This window comes from Lagopus muta, chromosome 2 (genome assembly GCF_023343835.1).
Source record: "Lagopus muta isolate bLagMut1 chromosome 2, bLagMut1 primary, whole genome shotgun sequence".
Classification (NCBI taxonomy): domain Eukaryota; kingdom Metazoa; phylum Chordata; class Aves; order Galliformes; family Phasianidae; genus Lagopus; species Lagopus muta.
Window position 1 is genome coordinate 61,449,487 of NC_064434.1, and position 20,716 is coordinate 61,470,202.

The 20,716-nt window shown below is 35.4% G+C and overlaps 1 protein-coding gene across 1 annotated transcript in view; it reads right to left on the reverse strand.

Annotated features, from left to right (window-relative positions):
• The window catches only part of ESR1 (estrogen receptor 1), a 174,706-nt gene that overhangs the window by 58,941 nt on the left and 95,049 nt on the right, over window positions 1-20,716 (reverse strand). Inside the window, 2 exon segments of the mRNA XM_048936161.1 lie at window positions 6,176-6,292; window positions 17,924-18,114. Coding sequence (XP_048792118.1) covers window positions 6,176-6,292; window positions 17,924-18,114 — 308 coding nt within the window.

Genomic DNA, 20,716 nt, shown 5'->3' on the forward strand with positions numbered 1-20,716 from the left:
ATGACTATTCATAATTCACAGCTTGAAATCTAATGATCTGCTAATTAGAGATAAAGGTGCAAGACATGCTACTTCCTAACGTATTTTGGCATTTTTTCTTCATAGCACATTTTAAAGAGTGCTAGAGGAGATGCACAAGAGAAGCAACAGAAGTTCAATTAATCCATCATTCAACAGAATCACCTCCAGTGCTGACACTCCTGCACAAATCATAGTAAGTTTTGGCTAGAATAAGAATGGCTGCAACCTCATTGCTATGTAGTCTTTATAGTGAATCTACAAGCATTCCAGGGTTCACAGTGAATCCTTTAGAAGAACCAGACATTAGTCATGGTTGATGAGTAGCACCCCCAAAGGGTCAATATCAGGTCCAATACTGTTTAATATCTTCATCAGTGACACAGACAATGGGGTCGAGTGCACCCTCAGCAAGTTTGCTGATGACACCAAGCTGTGGGGTGAGGTCAGCACACCAGAGGGACAGGATGCCATTCAGAGGGATCTTGACAGGCTTGAGCAGTGAGCCCAGGTGAACATCATGAGGTTCAACAAATCCAAATGCAAGATCTGGTACACGGGTTAAAGCAATCCCCATTACCAATATGAGCTGGAGGACAAAAGGATTAAGCGCAGCTCGGCTGAAAAATACCTCAGGTACTGGTGAATGGGTAGCTGGTGGATAGCTATGGAGTATAAACAAGCACGAAACAGGTTGTCAGATGGGGCCATAAAATCTCAGCCTTTGGAGATTTTCATGGCCTAGCTGGAAAAAATCTTAATCAATTTAGTCTGAATGCAGTGTTTAGCCATCTTTGAGCAGACAAAGATCCCTCCTGGTATTCCTTCTAGCTTGGAATGAGAAGATAAAGCATATTTGCAAAAGTGTTCATGTTTCACTAAAAAGCCAGGTTTTAACTTCATCTTTTTTTCCAAGAGACCATTCTAAACTCACAAAACTTTTCCTCAAATGCTGCTTGAGTACATGCTTGCAGTCCATCAACTATATATTAAAAATGTACATTTTCTCATACATTTATCAGACCCCACCTACGCAGTTATTTGGTTGAGTACAGAACAGCATGTCCAATAAAATCAAAAAGGTTCTGTTTGGACAAACGAAAATAGTTTCACATTGGTAAGCCATTTGCCTTCATTCACTAATTTCTATTTTTGATACAATATTTCATTAGAAGATAATTATACAGAAAACCAGAAAGCCTGGAAACGTTCCAGTTGTTGCATCAGACATAGATTACCTCTGCTCTTGAGAATGATTTTATTAACTTTCTAGCTTTTTCTATATGTTTTATTTATCTACTGGGGGGAGAGGAAGGCTTTTAACATGAGCAAATATAGTATTCAGTAAGAAAGCATAGCTTTCTCCATTTAAAGACAAAAAAAAAAGAGTAAGGTTCTTCTCTGAGCAGAAGGTAAATTTGCTGAGTGCTTTTTATTTTCTCTGTAAAAATTTGTTTTGATCTTACGCACTACTGTGACTCTGAATTTCTCCAGACTGAATTCCCGTATCATTAGAGGTAGGTAACAGGTAACAAGTTCAAGAGAATGTAAGAGAAAACTTGAAAATAGGAATTTGTTTATTCTTTCCAGAGACTAGAAGTAAATGTTTTTTACAAGTATCTGGCTTGTAGTTATGGCAGACTGGTACATCAAACCAACTTTTCTTCCCTGGGCTGCACTACACCAATCTCTGAAAGCTTCCTAGATAACGTCTTGGAGGAGTAGTACAGTACATAGGTTTCAACTACACAGTAATTTCATAGTTCTCAGAAATGACACTCCCAAACTCAGAATCTTCTCTCTACAACATTGGATTCAGGCTATTGAAAGATAATAAACATCCCAGATCGTATGATCACCAGATGTATCTAGCACATGAGCTCTAAAATCCTCAATCACCACATTTCATATGACTCAAGATTGGAAAGACATCAGACAGCTGATAAATTATGTGGGTCTCAGAGTGGCTAAGAATATCTTACCAAGGAAATAACTGATTTGTCATTGTGGATACAGTATTTAAAGTGGTTAATTTTGATTTCATTAGCACCAAGTTGCTCTGATTCAACAGGATACTTGATGTTAAGTCTGTGGTCATATATAATATGAACAGAACAAAGTAGCATTCTTATAGCCAGAAATTCAGATCCATTTATCAAAATGTATACAAAATATTTAAGTGATTAATTGAAATATTTTTTCTTATTTTATTGAAAAATAAAAATAAAAAGAAATTAAAATAAAGTGGTTTTGATTTCCAAGAATGGAACTATTTGAAGACAAGTTATTAAACAGAGAAGTGGAGATGTATATTGGAGCAGAGATCACCTGGACCATATACACAGTTGAAGCTTAAGGACTGAAACAACTGTAAGAACTCCATTTGGAGTCTGGGAGTATGTTGCAGGACCCCACACACTGTGAAATATTAAGCTAGCATACAGCTCTACAAAACAGAACAAAAGCAGTCTTCATAAATATCATAAGAAAAAAGCAACGTTATTCCTTCTTGCTGTCAACCAGAAGAAGCACATGATAAGGAGATAATTCTGTGAGAACACTTTATCCTCACATACAAACATGAAAGTGCATGGTCTAAGTCGTAGCATGTGATTTTAAAGCCTTGTTCAGAAAAAGCTTGGATAAAATCTAGCAGCTATAATCCCTGCCTCAGATGCTAACTGCAACAGAGAATCTATCAGTCTAATTGTATCTCCAAACAACACAGTAATCGATGCATAAACAAACAAACATAGAGGATAGAAAGGAAAAAAGCTCTGCAGTACTGGAAGAAGTTTTTGGAAGACTAAAGAAAAGCCGGGTGAAAAAATTATTTTTCCACACAAACTCATAAATAAATGTTCCTACAGTTGACTTCAAGAGCCACTTGAAGCCTCCACTTTTTGAAAGAATGCCTAAAGATATTTCAATGGTGTCTACTCCAATAAAAAGAGAATACATTAACTTCTTAAATACTATATTTAATTAAGTAACTTTCTTGAAGTAATAACTCAGAAACCACAGTTACATAACTTATGTTTAACCAGGAAAAAATAAACAATAATTTGCCTAGTTCTCCTTGTAGTTATTGTTATTCAATAATATTGGCTATTGCTCAGAACTTAAACAATAGATGAACACACATCCTAGTAAGAAATCTCAGCTAAGAAGAAATCTCAGAGAAGAAGGAAAATTGAGATTCATTCAAAGAAAAGAAAAGCTACAGAAGTATTCAACTGTGTCTAAAAGCTGTAAACCATAACAAAAATCATGTAACTAACAATTGTAGATGAAAATATAAAAGTGAGATATTACAATTTCTTTTTTTCAAATGCACGATCAAAACAAACAAATCAAAACAACAACAACAAAAACATTTAAAAGTTAACAGTTTAGAAGTTAACCAGATGGTATACCAAAAATAAGCACTTTTATCTTCATGTGAGAGGAATATGACAATTACCAAGAACTATCTGGAGGTAAGAATTTCTGTCTCCTGCAGCAGAATTCTGAATGCTTTACTTTATCCTGCAAAACTTTACCTGTCTTGAACATTTCATCTGCAGGTATGCCAAATTTGTAACCTGTAACAAGGATTTCAAGAATTTTTTTTTTGCAGGCTTCATAAAATTCATATTCTTAAACTCTCACTTATGAACCAGTGGTGAACTTCAGTGAATTATCAGTGGTCCTACAGGAGCAGGAAAAAATTATATATCTACTCTCCTTGTTTGCAACATGCAAATTTAGTTGTTTGCTTTTATGTTTATCTCACCTCTTTGCTTGTTTTGTTGTTTATTTTTTTTTGTTGTTGGATAAGAAATCTTATATTACTGTAAAAGGAAAGAATGAAGTCTATAATACTTTACTAAACTGACCACTGTAAAAAACAAACTTCAGAACAGCTATTTCAGAAAGAAAACTTTGAAAAAACAGCAATCTTTTTTATGAGATTGAAAAAAAATATATACAGAACAGTCAAAAATGTTACAATCCGTATCTCACAGAACAGACAGGAAAAACATTAGACTGGTAGAGTAGCTCATTAATTAAAAACATACAAGCATAAATGGATGGAGACATGCCAAATGAAAGACATAATAGAATCATCATAAAACAATGATGTATTTTAACATACTTTAATGATTTATCTGGAATAGGCTATGTGGTAAATTTATGCATTACATTTTCTTATATTAGTTTGATTCGTCTGAAATCTTAATTTCTCCAAACTGTAGCTGTCATACTGATTGCATAAATTTGACTATTAAAAGTAATCACCAAGATATTAAGAAAGAAAAAGCTAGAGATACACAACTTTATGGAAAAAAATTGCTACAATCAAGGATTAAAATTTAAAAAAGGATTAAACATCTTCCAAATGCCTACATCACAACACAGAGAGTAATAAAATCAGTCTCAGCTCCCTTCTAATTCTTGATTTGAGAAAAATGCATATACAACATCAAAGGACAACAGCACCTTTACCTTTTCCCCTTTAATCTTTCTCCCAGGATTCCCAAACCTGTCTTAGCCAACTGCACCGCTGGATTTAGAAACTGCTATGTGATCTGTGAACTATAGACATGAAGAGGTACTCCTTTCTCTTGTTCCCATATGGTCTGCTCATCATGGAATAAGTAAACATTAGGTATGCCAGAAAAAAAAAAAAAAGGATCAATCTCTAATCTCTAATTTAACAATTAGTTTCTTCCTCACGTAAAATGTGTTCTATTCCTTTCTCTTCTGAATGCTTACTGCTTTGCAAACTTTTTGCATTAAAATAGGTTTCAATAAAGCCAGTGAATTCCTCATTAATAAAAGCAATCTGAATTTTTAGTGGTCTATTATAAAGTTTTCTTCTGATTTGGAGCAAATGTTTTCATGATTTCCTATTCATCTGAAATATAGATTCTTAGGACTTGACTTCTCTCTGCTTTTGACAAATATCGTCAGTTGTCAAATTGTCAAATATTGCAGCTGAGGGAACTGGGATTGTTTAGGCTGGGGAAAATGAGGTTCAGTGGAGACCTTATTGTCTTGTACAACTTCCTCAAGGGAAACTGTGGGAAGTTGGGGGTCAGCCTCTTCTCCCAGATAATTAATGATAGGACAAGAGGGAGCAGCCTCAAGTTGCACCAGGGGAGATTCAGATTGGATATTAAGACTATCTCCAAAAGAGTGGTGAGGCAATGGAAAAGGCTGCCCAGGTAGGTGGTGGAGTCACCATCCCTGGAGGTGTTTGAGGAAAGGGTAGATGTAATACTTGGGGACACGGTAAGCAATATTGGAAGTAGGTGGACAGTTGAACTAGATGATCTCAGAGGTCTTTTCCAACCTTAATGATTCTATGAAATACACAATACTGTAACACAGAGGAGAAAAGCAGGTATCACGATGGATCCAAAAATATGTTACAAAAAAGAACTCTTCCATCTAGGAACACACTATGGCAATTATTCTGCACTGTTAGTTTTTCTAATTTTGCCTCCAAAACTTTATGACTGAGTATATGTATAAAATAATTCACTGGTATGCCACTTCAGCTGAGGCATTCAGTGAATAATTCTTCTTCTCTGACATCATTTACTACTTACCTATCTTCCAATGAATTGGCATCTAGTCCAGTTTACATTAAATAAGCGAGCCTTTCAGTTTTGTTAAAATTAGTTCACATCAACAGTATGTGGACAGTACTGGAATAAAGGAACTAACTTTCCTTTCAAGAACTAAATGAATAAGTATTGGATATTCACAGGTTTCTGCTTTGTTATTGCTGCTGTTTTTTAACAAATATGGACTGATCTGAGATTACCAGTGCTTTTCACACTGAACTGCAAAATGCTACAAAATCTTAAGTTTCTTTCATCACAATCTGGCTTCTACAAACAGAGACCCAAAAAATCATGCATTAAAAATATTAACAGAAGAATAATAGGTCCATCAAAGTCCAAATTTTGATGTAAATTTGGCTGAGAATGAAAACATAGGATTTGAGCTGCTTTTATTTTTTATTTAAATGTTCTTTGATTTAATATACTTCAGCTCAGGAAAAAAAAAATATTCCTGCTTACGAACTGTATCATCTGTCCAATGAAGTTAAAAGACAAGAAGGCAGACACCAATGCTGAGGATTTGTTGACTGCAGTGTACATACCACCTTTCATCATTCCCACTTCATAGCATTTTCTTAGTCGGCAGGCCTGGCAACTCTTTCTTCTGTTCTTGTCAATAGTACACTGGTTAGTGGCAGGACACATGTAGTCATTGTGCCCTGTAAAACCAGAGGGAAAATAAGGACAAAGTTACACATGATCTTAAACAACAGGCATTACAAATTGCCTATAATATTTTATCATATGTTTCACTGAGCATTTAATACAGCACCTAACATCTCAGGAACAATGCTGTCATTACTTATTAAAAGATGTTAATAACGCTAAAAATTCACAGCACACATTTATACAGGTACTTCAAAATATTAAGAATATTATCACAAAAATGAAAACATCTATAGAATAATTTTTAAAAATTAACAATCAAAACAGCCACAAAAGGGAACAGACAAATATGAATAAGTAACTTGAATTTCTTGTTCTTAGTAAGAGAAATTCATGTGATCTGTGTGTTCGTTGTGCTGCTGAAGCATCAAATGGCTATAAGTTTATAGAATGAAAAGGACCTCTCCGCACAGCTTTTTCAGACATTTACCACAACTTGGGACAGTTTAGAAAAGAAAAACCAAATAAAATAGAAGCAAAAAATATTAATGTAATTGTACATCAGGGATAAATCAATCCCTAACTCCAATCCCTAATTAATACATGCAAAAAACCACATTTTTTTTCATGACAAATTCTTCTATTACCAATCTGGTGCAACTAAGTTTGATACCAGCACCTTGTCTTTCAGAGCTCCATTTCCTCCTTTATTATGCTCTGTGGCTCAATTCTTTCTACACAAGTTTTTAGCTTACCATAATTTGTTAATGCCAACTCTTCCCTTCATTTTTCCTTTAAAAATAAGTATCAAGTATATTCTCAAGCCTGCTATCAAATTATTTTCCAGCCATAGGCAAAGTTCAGCAAGGATAAGGAGACTGGTGCTTGGTATTCATCTAAATGCAACTAAGGTACAGCACAAAACGAAACAATTTTACTGCAGAACTGTTTGTTCTTTCTTTCAGGTCAAGCGATTTGCTTGAGGTAGGGTATGGTAGAGGTTTGACAGCAGCCTTGGTCTCATCAAATCATCTATCCTTGACTACAAATTAGAAAATAGGGTAAAAATGACTATCGGATTACACCAGGAACATCTGTTCTCTAATGCTACAAAAATAGGATCCAATCAAAATAAGCAGCTGAATGGTAAACTTGTTATTATAGACAGCTGACTATATACTGTCTCAAATAGACAAAATTATTATTTAGTAACTGTATATATTTATATATATTCTCCTGGACTGAGGTAAAGAGGGAGAACAGAAATGCAACTCAATCTCAGCATGAAAGAGCATTTAATTTTCATTTCCTTGAGTATGATACAGGCTGTTCTATGTCTACTACAAGATATTTCACATGAAGGAAAAAAAAAAAAATCAAGAAAGAAGGAAAAGTCTCAACCACATAAAAATACAATATATACAGGGGAAAAAGGAGGAAAAAAAAGTCTTTTTTGGAAATCATGCTTATTAGGTCACACTTAACAGCAGCAAAAAAAGCTGTGGTACCTGTCCTCAACCAATTGCCTGGTTTTATAAGCTGAGCTCTAAACAAGGTGAGAGAAAGGCTGAAATCATTAATTAATGTTTTACAAAGAAATAAAAGCTTTGACTGGTTATCTGATTTGCTTTCTAGTAAAGCTAAATGGAATATCTCCATTTAGAAATGGAATATCTCCAGGCACTGAAATCATCTTACAACTCTCTATAAGAAAAGTAGATATACGTTCCCACTTTGGTCAAAACAAAAATGTTCTGTAACTCTTCTGCTGGACCAGAACTCTTCTGCTGATCTTTGTAAGGTTCAACTCATCCTTTTTCACAGTTCTTATGCAGGTGATAATGTTCTAATTTGATTTGAACCTATATTTCCTTTTTCCAACTTCAAATTTTCAAAAATGGTATTTTGTTTGTAGAATAGCACCTAAAGCAATCCTAACTGTAATCAAGCTACAGTCCTTATTGAAATCAATACAATACCATAGCTAATGTCATTGCTTAGACGTCTAACTGTACATCAAGGAAGACGATACTGTATTTAATACTGTTTCACATTTTAACATTTCATTTAACCAATGGGTCTTTCATTAGTTTGAACAATGTGGGAGGAAAACAAAAAGCAACTTGAAAGAAATGTTAGATAAGTAGAGCATACAGTAAAAATGATCATCAAATGAATCAGGGAAGAAGAGGAAGATAAGAAAGGCAGGCAGGGAGGAAGGGAGGAACAATTCCAGCTTCCTTGCGTTACCATCTGATTTCAAGTGCTCAGTCATTGGAATCAGAGAAGAAAGTTTCCTCTGCAAGGAACAGACAAGACTGGGATGGTGCAACATGGGGTGGCACAAATGGGAAAAGATAGAAGAATGTAACTGCGGAACAGGCAAAACCCAAAGATTACTTATAGTTCTAAGTAAAGTAATGTAATAAATCTGAGGTGTACTGTCTTTATAGTTTTTCTATTTTTTCCTTTATCCTTAAAGCTCATCTCTTTGCAATGCAGATTCTGAACAATTCAGCTTATTAGAACTGATTCCTTGCTGATTGGAGTCATTAATAGGACAGTGAGACACAACAGGTGTCCAGCTGCCCTACACTTTCTTTTAACAGTACTAAAAGAATAATGCAGTCTACGGGAGATACTAATTAGACCATTAAAATCATTGGTATCATAGGAATACTGAAATGAAGAAATGTCTTTAGTGATCACTGATACTTATAAAGGGAAGCACTTGGACTCCCTGCTCTTATTGGTTTGTTGATTTTCTGAAAATACATTATCAGATACCCTGCACAAGATTAAAGACAGTGAGTTTATTGTCTTACATATTGAATAACATAACTTATGCAATTCAATTACATTCTGTTACATATATTACTCATCTTAATCCCCGCATTTGTATGACTTGCACAAAGGAAGACTTTAAGGGAGAGGTTGGAGGAATTGAGCTTTTTTCTGGTTGGAGGTATTGTTTTTTTTTTAAAGTTTGCATATTCCACATTCTAAAATAATAGCAAAATTAAGTATTTTTACAGCATTTATTATATGCTAAGGTCTTTCTGAACAGGTCAAAAGATCTAGGTCCATATGATAACAACCAATATAATAGGGAGCAAGGTTGAGGAAGTAAAATGTTAACAAGAAAATAATGGTTGAAATTAGGAAATTTCAGCTTATCCTCACTTGGCCTGTCATAATCATGGCTGTTTCTTGTTGGATATGCAGTCTGAGTCTTTCTTGTCACTATGAGTCAAACGTAATATTTATATTCAGAGACTCATATCACTATCAGTCTAAGCGTTCTCATGATACACTCAGTGTATGCAACAGACAAGCGTGCTCGAATCAGAGTGGGAAGATGATTTATCTGTGAGGGTTTCAGTCAACAAAACATTTGATATTTCTTTAAAGTTAAATGTTACTACATTCAGCAGAACATTTAAGTATCAGTGTACTTGTATCTAGTAGTTCCAGCAAAGTGTGTTGGTTAAAGCTCTGAAAGTAATACTTCCTATTTTTTCCATGGAAACTATAACAGATACAAAGAGCACTATAACACTATTTGGTGCAGAAAATTCTCAACTAAAAAACACTACTCTTCAACATATTCAGCACCATTACCTATGCATTTTTGCCAGCAATAAGCAAGAGGCTGCATGCCATGCTTGTACATATCTACACCTGTGGAGGTACCCACTGTCACTGCCACCACTGCTGAAACACACTACCTACCACTTCACTGTGCCCACATCCACTGTTCGGACTCCATAAACGTTCAGCAAGTGTCAATGATGCCAATGGGTGCCATTTTTCCATGTAGGGGAATTCACTGACACACCTTTGGTTCATACACACTTTCATATCAGACACCATTTTGTCAGATTGCCCTTCTGCTGTCATCTGTCATAAGGTAACAAAATGTAATGGAATACTGGCAGGAAGGTTCAACCTCTAGTGCTATGCCATCAACATTTGTCTCTACGTTGTAGGCTAATATACTAAAATAGGAGGCATTAATTTCAGAGCTGTCTTCACGTATCACTGAATGAAAGAGAACCATAAATAGGTTTGATTTTGCACTAGAAATTGGTTTAAAGTCAGTGAAGAGATTTTCTCAGAGCACTGATGTTAAAGACTGTTATAATATTTTAATAAAATGAATATTTTCATTTACAGGTTGTACTGCAAGTATACTATATCTCCTTGCAGACTGTATATTTAATTATCAAGGACCAAATATAAAGTAAGACTACCTAAACTTCTTCAGTAGGCCCATGAGAAAACATAATCTGAAGTTATGCCTGGAATAAAAACAGAGATATGTTAATTTTCTTGTGGCCAACAACTGTTAGATTTTAAGTGCACAAGAGTAATTCACAGTTGTTTTTATTTCTTGGCCTCTCCATATTGTCTGTGGGAGTTTTCTCTAGAGAAATTTCTTCTCTTCCCATTTTAGCTCAAATAAGCTGAAGCTAAAAATACAAGAGATATCATTAAAAAACTACAGAAATAAGATAGCCATTGCTTGTCTATGACTCTCTCAGAAAATGTATTCTGTCTCTGAAGAGATCCTATTGAAAAGGCTGTGAGTAATAATACCCTGAGGCTGTGAGTAATTTTCCTTTAACATAGCAGTTGGTTTAATCATGTGCCAAGGATTTAAGACAATTGTGATTTTTCAGATAAGGAAACATAAACTAGATGTCACATTCCTTAACAGATGTTTTAGAGATTGGAATCTAGATTGGTGTATTTTTCTTATGTCATGAGGAAAAAACATATGTCCTATTTTATTATCTTCTCTAAAATTAAAAAAAAATAATAATGTATTTGAGGTAGCATTATATTTTGCATTTAGGGTGATAATGCTGACATAGTGGAAACTCCAGTTTCATTTTCATCTGCTGGAGTAGAAAATATAATTTTACATTTATATAAAGTAAGATTAGTGCTTTACTTTTTATATTTTACAATGTATACATCCATGAGTTACTGAATTGGTTAGATGGCAGCTGGTTTGGAATCCTGAAGCAATGTCTGTTCTCATTCCTTTTTTCTTTTTTTTTTTTTTTTTTTTTTCATTTTTCCTGTTAGCTGAATAGTGTATGGAAAGAGTAAAGGAAAGATCAGTATCATGATAATTTGGCTTGAATTAACTACTCATGTTTACAATTCTGTACATATGTGAAGATTTCACTAGAAAATGAATACTGTGTGGGAACTACATGACTTAATACAGAATATACAGTTTTTGACCTTTCCTCTTTTCTGATTCCTCAGCGGCTCTATGATCTTTCCTTCAGAGGTGTGTGTAGAGGAAGGATCTCCCTACGGGCCACAAAGGAAATATGTTTTACAATCCAGACCCTTTTCCTTATTGTCATATATAGAATTGCCAAGCTAGTTTAAAAACAGAAAATTATTCATCTTCTCAGCAGGTCTGGGTAGTTTCTAAGAGAACCCAAGCTCTAAATCCAAAGGCCATGTCCAAGGATAATTAAGCTGTGAATGTGAGTGTCTATGCTTAAGAAAGGAATTAGGAACAACCTTCTGTTCTTTTCTGAAATCCATGCCTTTTGTTGAACTATCAGCAATATGCTCATGTCTCTCTTGTACTGAGGAGCCTAGAACTGGGCAAGTAGAGCAGTGAGATTACAATGCTAGAAAATAAAACCTGTAAAAAAGGTTGAATAAATTGAGTTTCTTTGAGTTAGGAAGTTCAATAAGGCCAAGTGCAGGCTGCTGCACTTGGTCAGGGCAATCTCAGGTATTTCTACAAACTGGGGAAAGATCTCCTTGAGAGCAGCCCTGCGGAGAAGGACTTGTGGGTCTGGGGTATGAGAAGCTGGACATGAGCCAACAGTGTGAGCTTGCAGTCCAGAAGGCCAACTATTCCCTTGGCTGCAATAAAAAAGGGGTGGCCAGCAGGGAGAGGGAGGTGATTGTCCCCCTCTACTTGGCTCTTGTGAGGCCCCAACTGGACCCAATCCAGACCTGGGACCCCTAGTACAAGAAGCATGTGGAGCTCTTGGAGCGGATCCACAGGAGGGCCACTAAGATGATCAGAGGGCTGTAGCACATCTCTTATGAGGAAAGAGTTGAGGGAACTGGGCTTGTTTAGCTTGGAGAAGAGAAGGCTCAAGGGAGACCACATTGTGGCCTTTCACTACTTGAAAGGAACATATAAACTGGAGGGGGAATAGCTGTTTATGAGGGTGGATTGTGATAGGACAAGGGGGAATGGTTTTAAACTAAGATGGGAGATTTAGGTTAAATATTAGGAGGAAGTTTTTCACCCAGAGGGTGGCGAAGCACTGGAAAAGTTGCCCAAAGAAGTTGTGGAAGCCCTGGAGGCATTCAAGGCCAGGCGGGATGTGGCTGTGGGCAGCCTGTTATAGTGGTTGGCAACCCTGCATATAGCAAGGGGGTTGAAACTAGATTATCATTGTGGTCCCTTTCAACCCAGGCCATTCTAAGATTCTATGATAATTACGTTTTTTAGAAGTGTAGTAACAGTCTTTGGTGTTTTATAGGCTGTTGCAGAGGAAAATACAACTTTTTTTCCTGTGGCTTGATAGCCATAAAAATAAGAGATGAACTTAACCTGCGGGAAGGAAGATTCGGATTTCATAGTAGCCTTCAAAGATAAGGAGAGATAGATACTGGATCAGTGTACAGGTTTTAAAGAAGCAGCTAAATAAACATTTAAGTAATCAGCATCAGCTAATCCTACCACAAGACAGAAAAACGGACTAGGGTTCAAGGTCCACTGCAGCACAATGGTTTGCTTAGACCATATAAAATAAGGAAATATCTTGGATGCAACCATCTTAAATCACTGCCATATCCATGCTGAATGCAGGAATGCAATGAATTTGGAATTCATTGAAACAGTACCACTTCAAAATAGATTGACTAGGAAGAAGGAAGTATTGACACTTGACTTTCAACATACACATTCCTAAAACAAAGAATCAACATAAATTAGAATTCTGATATTCAAAATACACATTAGAGAGCAACAATCAGAGCATGTATTTAACTTGAGACTACAGACACAAAAATAAAGCAAAAGAAGTTTCAGATAAAGCTGGCTGATCAGAGGTTATTAGAACTGTCAATCCTTCTGCTCTTTTCAAGTACACATTTACTAGACTTCTAACCGTCACCTACCTCTCTGGTAGGTGGAACTGCGTTTTCCACCCTGAGAGTAGATACTAGTGTGCAATCCTCTGTTTATTTACTGCATCTGTCTCTGCAAGTCTCACTTAGACTCATGTACTGCAGTTTTGCTCTTTCTACTTGGCAGCTCATAGAATCAACATGCAAGCAGTTTTATTGGGGGGTTTCTGTCTTCTTGGCTTTGGAGTCAGTACAGTATTTGTAGCTGTTATCAAATAGATTACAAAAATACCATTAAAAAAAAAAAAAAACGGAAAATTAAAAGGAATATTTCAGAAACCTTTCAAACAGGCAGTCTTTCAAATGCTGCACTGCAGCATTACCTAACTGTCCACTTATTAAGCATGTTTTACCAATGCAAGTCTAGCCATCCCAGAAGAAAATGTATCTTGCCACCACTCCTAGCACTAAAATTTGAACTACATACTTTCAAAAGTGTACTGCTCTGTCAAGCTATCACTGTGAAATTAAAACAGTTGATAACACTCCATGTTCACTGCCAAAACTCCGCCTTTATGTTCAGAAGACAAAATTGTTAACTGCAATCAAACCATAAGCCACACAACTAAAATATTTCCTAGCTTCAAGAATTCTATACTTCAAAGACCACTCTATCTCTGTGATTCAAGTCAATCCTCTGGAACCCCTCATCATGGTTATTCATCCTGAGATGCCAACCTGCACTTGCTGAGCTGGTACTGCCTTGCATTACAAAGTAATTCTTAACTGAATATTTGCGAAATTTCCCAGAGTTTTGTCCGGGCATACAGCTGTAAAGAGGCACACCTGAAATGCAGAGAATGTGCACTGAATACAACTAGAAAGGCTTGTGAAAGAGACAGGGAAATGGAAATTAGGATTTCTGAAGTACTTTGACAGTTCTGAGATCAAGATACCCTTCAATTTAATGAGTTACCTCTCAAGTTTCTGAATCACTTGTTCTCCCTCTGCAGGTCCTCAGACCAATAAGCACAGGCATTTGTTGGACTCTGTTCAGAGATACTAAGAGTAATTCCTTCCTGTTCCATACCCTTTGGTGGGTATATAAATAACAAGAGAGTTAGAAGGAGGGGAAAAGAATGTGTGAGTCACCAGGGGATTTTTCATTTGTAAATGGCATTTGTAAGGCTAACATTGAAATAATTCACCCAATTCTGCTTTCTTGATTTTAAAGAGGTTATTATGGGGGAATCAGAAAAGGACAAAGGACAAAGGAAGTTATAACTAAGCAAACAGAAAGAAAGTGAGCAACTCAAGAACTGAATCTCACTTATATCAATATCATGATAATTTGATTGTAACAACCTAAGTTATAAGAATTTCCTGCTGGGAAGAGATACTAGGTAAATTAGAAAGAATTCTTTAGCAGATTGGAAGACAATTCATTAGAACTAGCAATCATTGTAAGAAAGCTCTTGAGTCCACAGATCAAAGCTAGGAAAGTTATAAACAATTTACTTCCATTAAGCTACTAGGACCCGTAAACAAATAGCATATAAAGTTTATATTGAGATTTAATGAGCTACTGTGATCTGAAAATTAATAAATATTTTAATAGAGGAGTACAGTGGGCTATGATGTGATGGCTTGTTATACCTCTGGATTCAAGTCAGTTGACCATCTACATATCCAACAGAAACCTATGCTGTTCAAAGAATAAAGTATCCTTACATCCATCACCAAGCAACACAGCGATCTTGATGCAGTATGATTTTTTTCCTCCCATTAGAGTTCATACGTTAACAGCAGTCTGTGTGCTTTCTCAAAACAAAGTCCCCAAGCCTATTTTATGACATAAAGAAGCAAAATGGCATTGGCAATTTCAAGAGGAAACTGAGATTTTCACCAACCCTCTGCTGTTGAAACATAATTGAGCAGTTACAGGTATTGAAAGACATTACTAATTCAGGCTAGCTTTTAAGCATTAACTGTTTGCCAGAAAAGAAAGGTAATTTAGTAAATAAATTTCACAAAATATCTGTAGAGCCATTCCAAACTATCTGGATAAAAATGAAGCTACCCATCTAAAGCCCAATACAGTCCAATGTATATGTGAGTTTTCTCAAAATTTTGGAGGTTAACTTAAACAAATAATCTAAAGATAGATACCACTGAGGATAATATTACATAGTGAGGAATACAGATTACCCCATACAGTGCTTTCTGCCTGTACTCAGTAATTTTTTCCTGTGTTGCTATTAAGAACTATATGGAATATTTTTACTATAATGCATTAAAAACATCAATCCTCGCTATAGCAATTCTGCTATGAAATCTCTGATGAAAATCATAGAAATGACCAGTTATGCCTACATCAATATATGTACTGGGAAATACAGGATAGTAAAGTACAGAAGTAGTGTGTTCCTCTTGCTTTTAAAGACACATTATAAACAGAAAATAAAGTATTTTCTTGATATTAGTGGATGTCGTGTATTAGCTGTCATCCAAGAAGGTGTGGATAACTGAAGGAAGTATAGAGGAGTGTAACAAATAGGATCAGACATCTAGAAGACATGTTCTACTGAAAGAAATGACTTTGTTTAGTCTATAGAAATAGAAGACTGAGGAAAGATATGATAACAGTTCAACTGTGTAAAAGGTCATTGCAATAATTCTGCTTCATACCAACAAGGGATAAGGCAAGGAGTGGGCTTAAATTAGAGAAAACAGGAGTTAATGATTAAGAGAACTATTTCATGGGACCCCGACAACTTAAGCTTTACATTCTTAAAGACTGTCTATTTAAAAATTATATCAAGTGTATGTAAAGAAGATCTAAATTTACTAAAAAGAGTGTATTATTGCACAAACAAAAAATAGATCTGTTGTTGAGCACTTTAAGACAAAGAGACTGGGGTAGAATCACCCAAGTGTTGATATAGAAAAATGCAACTCAATGAAAGACTCAGATTAATTTCTTTATCCATAATGCCCAAAAGCTGAATATCTGTTCTGAATGTTTACTTCACAACTAACCCTCACTTTTACACAATAATCTTTCAATTTTCATTTTGTTGCTGGATCACCGAAGACCAAGTAACACATGTAAGAGATGCAACAATTTATTCTGCCTATTTAGTATTGATACAAATGATAATAATAAAATAAGAAACAAGGCAGACATTTAAAAATAACGTTATGGGTAAGATGGGACAGAATTTCAAAATTCCACATAATTCTAATTCAGTCAGGGAACACTTAATGAAAAAGATCCAAATTAATGAGCTGTTCTTCTTACCTTACAATTTAAATATGTCTTTCTGATGTTAAGAGAAAAGCATTTCACTCTTTCTCCACTCAGTCTTGTTTATTATCAAACTCCGTTGTAACCATTCTCTTTTCTACAAATCATTTAGAGAAGTTTCAAAAGCAGAAATACTAGTAACTGTTAACTAATCACTGGCATTCAAACAATTTATCAGTGTTTACTCCAAAGCCAGTCTTTCACTTTCATCTTTAAGCTGGGAAAAGTTCTTGAGAGGAATGCAAGATTTCTTACTTAACTCAGTGGCAGTCTCGTGACAAAACAGGCAATATTCACACCTAGTGATCGATATGAGAAAAACTGTTTCTTGCTATGTTTACTTCATAAAAAGAGCAACAGGAATTTCTGTATGCGTATATCACCCGGAGATGATAAAAAACTATAGAAACCTACCTAAATCAGAGCATTTACTAGTTTTCTCTTTCTATATGTTTCATTTTTATTTCCAGAGATACCTAATAGAATTTTTGGTAGAACCATACTCAGTCCCTACACTACTTTTCTGTGCTAAACAGAGGAAAAAATTTAGTCATCCCACAGAATGACAGGCATTTTAATAAAAAATTATATTGGTCATAGTAATTACATTGTTTCTATTAGATGCCCTCGAGTCTAACAGACATTTTGCACAGTATAGTTCTAGTCATGAGACAGCTGGGAAATATACCATTCCATACAGTTCTAAGCCCTGCTTTGCAGGCAAATATAAATATTATTTCATCAAGGAAACATTCCTGTCAAAAACTGGCTCTCAAAATATAGCTCGCATCTTCAAGTAGCTGAGATTTGGATTGAACCATTCTGCTAAGTGAGCACTGAATTAAGATTAAGGAATCAATAAATACGAATTAATCTTCCTCTGACAGTGAATTTGCAAAAATAAATATTGGATAGGAACTTAATCACAAAAAAGAGAATGCATAACCTGAAAAAGTGGTCATTCTGATCCAATATTGATTTTTGAATTAAATTTCTTACTGCCTCCATAATCAGACATACAGAAACCAAGAATGTTGAGAAGTTTTTCTTTTTCATCATTAATCTTGGTCTAAATAGCAATATATTACATATCTGTGAGAAGCATTCACCAAATACAGAGCTAAGCATACATAGGAGAAAGCAGTTACTGCTAGCAAAATCTCAATAAATGTTATTGTCCTGGGCTCAGGCTGGAATTTCAAGTAGCTTCCTCGGGAGTAAAAAGTTATGGCGATTCACTTTAGCAGGTTATTACCTTGAATACTTCTTTTGAAAAAAGCTTTGCAGCCCTCACAAGACCAGACCCCATAATGGTAGCCTGAAGCATAGTCGTTGCACACAGCACAGTACCGGGTCTCCTTGGTGGACTCCATGGACAGACTCCCTTTCTCATTGGTACTAGACATCCTCTCTCGAATGCTGTGGCGCCTGTTATCAGAGCTTGGCCTGTTAGCAGCAGAAAAACAAAAGAAAAACAAATGTTTCAGCATTGTTAAGTCTCATCCACTCCTAAGGACTAAGAAAGAAGAGCAAATCTGTTTTTGAAGATCTAGATTTTGAACAGATAAGGAAAAATAATTGACTTTGTATCTTGCTTTCTAATTGGTTCTAATTGGAGCAGTGTAGAAATCATTAAATACTGAGAAATTTTTCACAAATTAATCTATTAATCTGATGTTACTAAGCACTGTACCTTGAAAAATTTTAATAAAAAAAAAAAGCAATTTTTAGTGTACCTTCTCCTGTCCAAAGGGTACAGCATGACTGAAGTATCAATAGTTTGAAAATGAAAACAGAACAAATCTATAGCATAAATGGCAATTTATTCACATTTTGTAAGAGGTTATTACAGCTCATTGCCATAGGCTTGATAAACAGGATTCAGAGATGAGAGGATGTGAAAATAACAAGTGGAACAGCAGTAATCTCTCAGGTTGCTCCTTGGAAGGTAAGCAGTCACACACTTTGCAGTAAGAATCTGAACTACAAATTGCTTGGAAGAAAAATCCAATTTGGTGTGTCAACATCATACAAGTTAAAGCATGAAGTATGCTACTGTTTACAGTAACTACACACTTACCATTCATGTTTTAATTACTGTTTAGTTAACAGGTGGCTCTTGACTCCTGAGTCCTAACCTTTTTTCAAATTATCCTAAGAAACCTGGGGGTCTTATTCAGATTTCATCTTACATACCCAAATTTGTCACATTTCTTTCTTCAGGGCAAAAAAATATCCTGGATTTTGATGAATTGAGACATCTGGCACCAACAGTCCCTCCTGCTCCAAATCATTACTCTTCTATGGCTTTCTGATGAATATTATTCTCAACTGTTCTCTTTCATCTAGGCAAAACTCTCCAACACCTCCTGCTGCAGTCCAACCTGTACTCCCAAAAGCTTTATATCAGCCAAAATCACCCATACACTCTTACATGTGCTGCCAACCATCACCCAAATATATACTTTCTGTCCCACTGTGTATATACTTTCTGTTCCAAAATATTACATATTTTCATTGAAGAACATTGAATGAATAACAGTTACTGGAGAAACAGACTGACTTGCCCTGTGAGACCTTACAACTGTTACTGGCATCATTCAGGAAAGCTGCATTTTTTAAACTCAGAATTCTTTACCAAGCCTTATATACCAGCTAATTTCAAAAACTTATTTGTAATGTCCTTTTATTTTCCCTAGGATCTGTGCAAGACAGAAAAAACTGCAAATGGTGAAGCTCTGACATGGCACAACTGTTTTTTAAGGTATGTGTGAAAACCAAAATGTGTCAGAATTCTGAAAATATGAATTTGCAAAAGTAGGAAGAAAAAGAAATCATTTCCTATTTCAGATGTCAGAGCATGAAAAAGCAAAAACAGAATATTTTACGAATCTCTATGCAATACATGCATGATACTTATAAGTACCTATCCAAATCTGCCAAACCAGATAGTTTTCCTATTCTTCTTCTAGTCTTGAATTTTTCTTTGATTTTGCTTTATCTCAGTGTCTCATTTAATTAGCTTCATTTTTATCTGAGAACTGATCAGTTACGGTTTCTTATCTTCCCTACCCTGCTCCTTCTAGCTTGCAGCTAGATCATTTAATCAATTTTTCACCTTTTCAAAATATTTATTTCCACTCAGATCAAGATTAGACTCACATGTATATTTTTACTCAAAATAAGAAAATAAGAAATAACTGAAAAATTGCCTGAAACAAATAGAGAGAAAAGCTTCTCCTATCTAGAACAGTTAAGAGATTTCACACACAAACACACACACACAGAAAAAGCAAAATCTGAAAGTTTTGCTTCCTACAAATACACAGAGGATCAGTGGTGAAAGGGATCACAGTAAGGCAAGAGACTAACACAATTACTCATGCCTGCCAATAATGCATCTGCATTTTATATTTTACTTAGCTAACATTTGTCTTTCTGCTAACAAAATTATATTGAAAGTCTACTACAAATCTTTTGTACAGACCTTCATCAAACAAAATGAGTCCAAAGGACCTTGCCAGCTTCTACTCCCAACACACAGTAAAATCAGTCACTTAAGCACCACTTCAGGCAAAGTTTTGAACATTGGCCTTACAGAACCATCACATTAAGGCCCTTGTGAACCACAGTGGGATGAAAAAATAGAAAGTCTCCAGTCTGATCCTCAAACGGACTAACAGTCTGCCAACCCTTTCCATTTATACCACGGCAATGAAATCGAATAATAAATAAACTTTCCATTATCACAACCAAAGTACTTTTTAGAAGATACGAGGAAGATCCTCTTTGGAAAAAGAGGATCTCACTAATGCAGAGTTTGCAAAATCAAAGTAACATCTCATATTTCATCCATAAATCATCTACTAGCTTATGCACATCACAGACCACTGATGCTGTTTCTGACACAAAATAACATTCTGCTCTTCATCCAGTTTTCAGTTAGGTTTCAACTGTTAGCCTTCCGGAGAACATCATGCAACAACCTAAACCAATTTTAATAATGTTGGCAAGACTACCCTACCCAAAATACAACAGCAAACTTTTC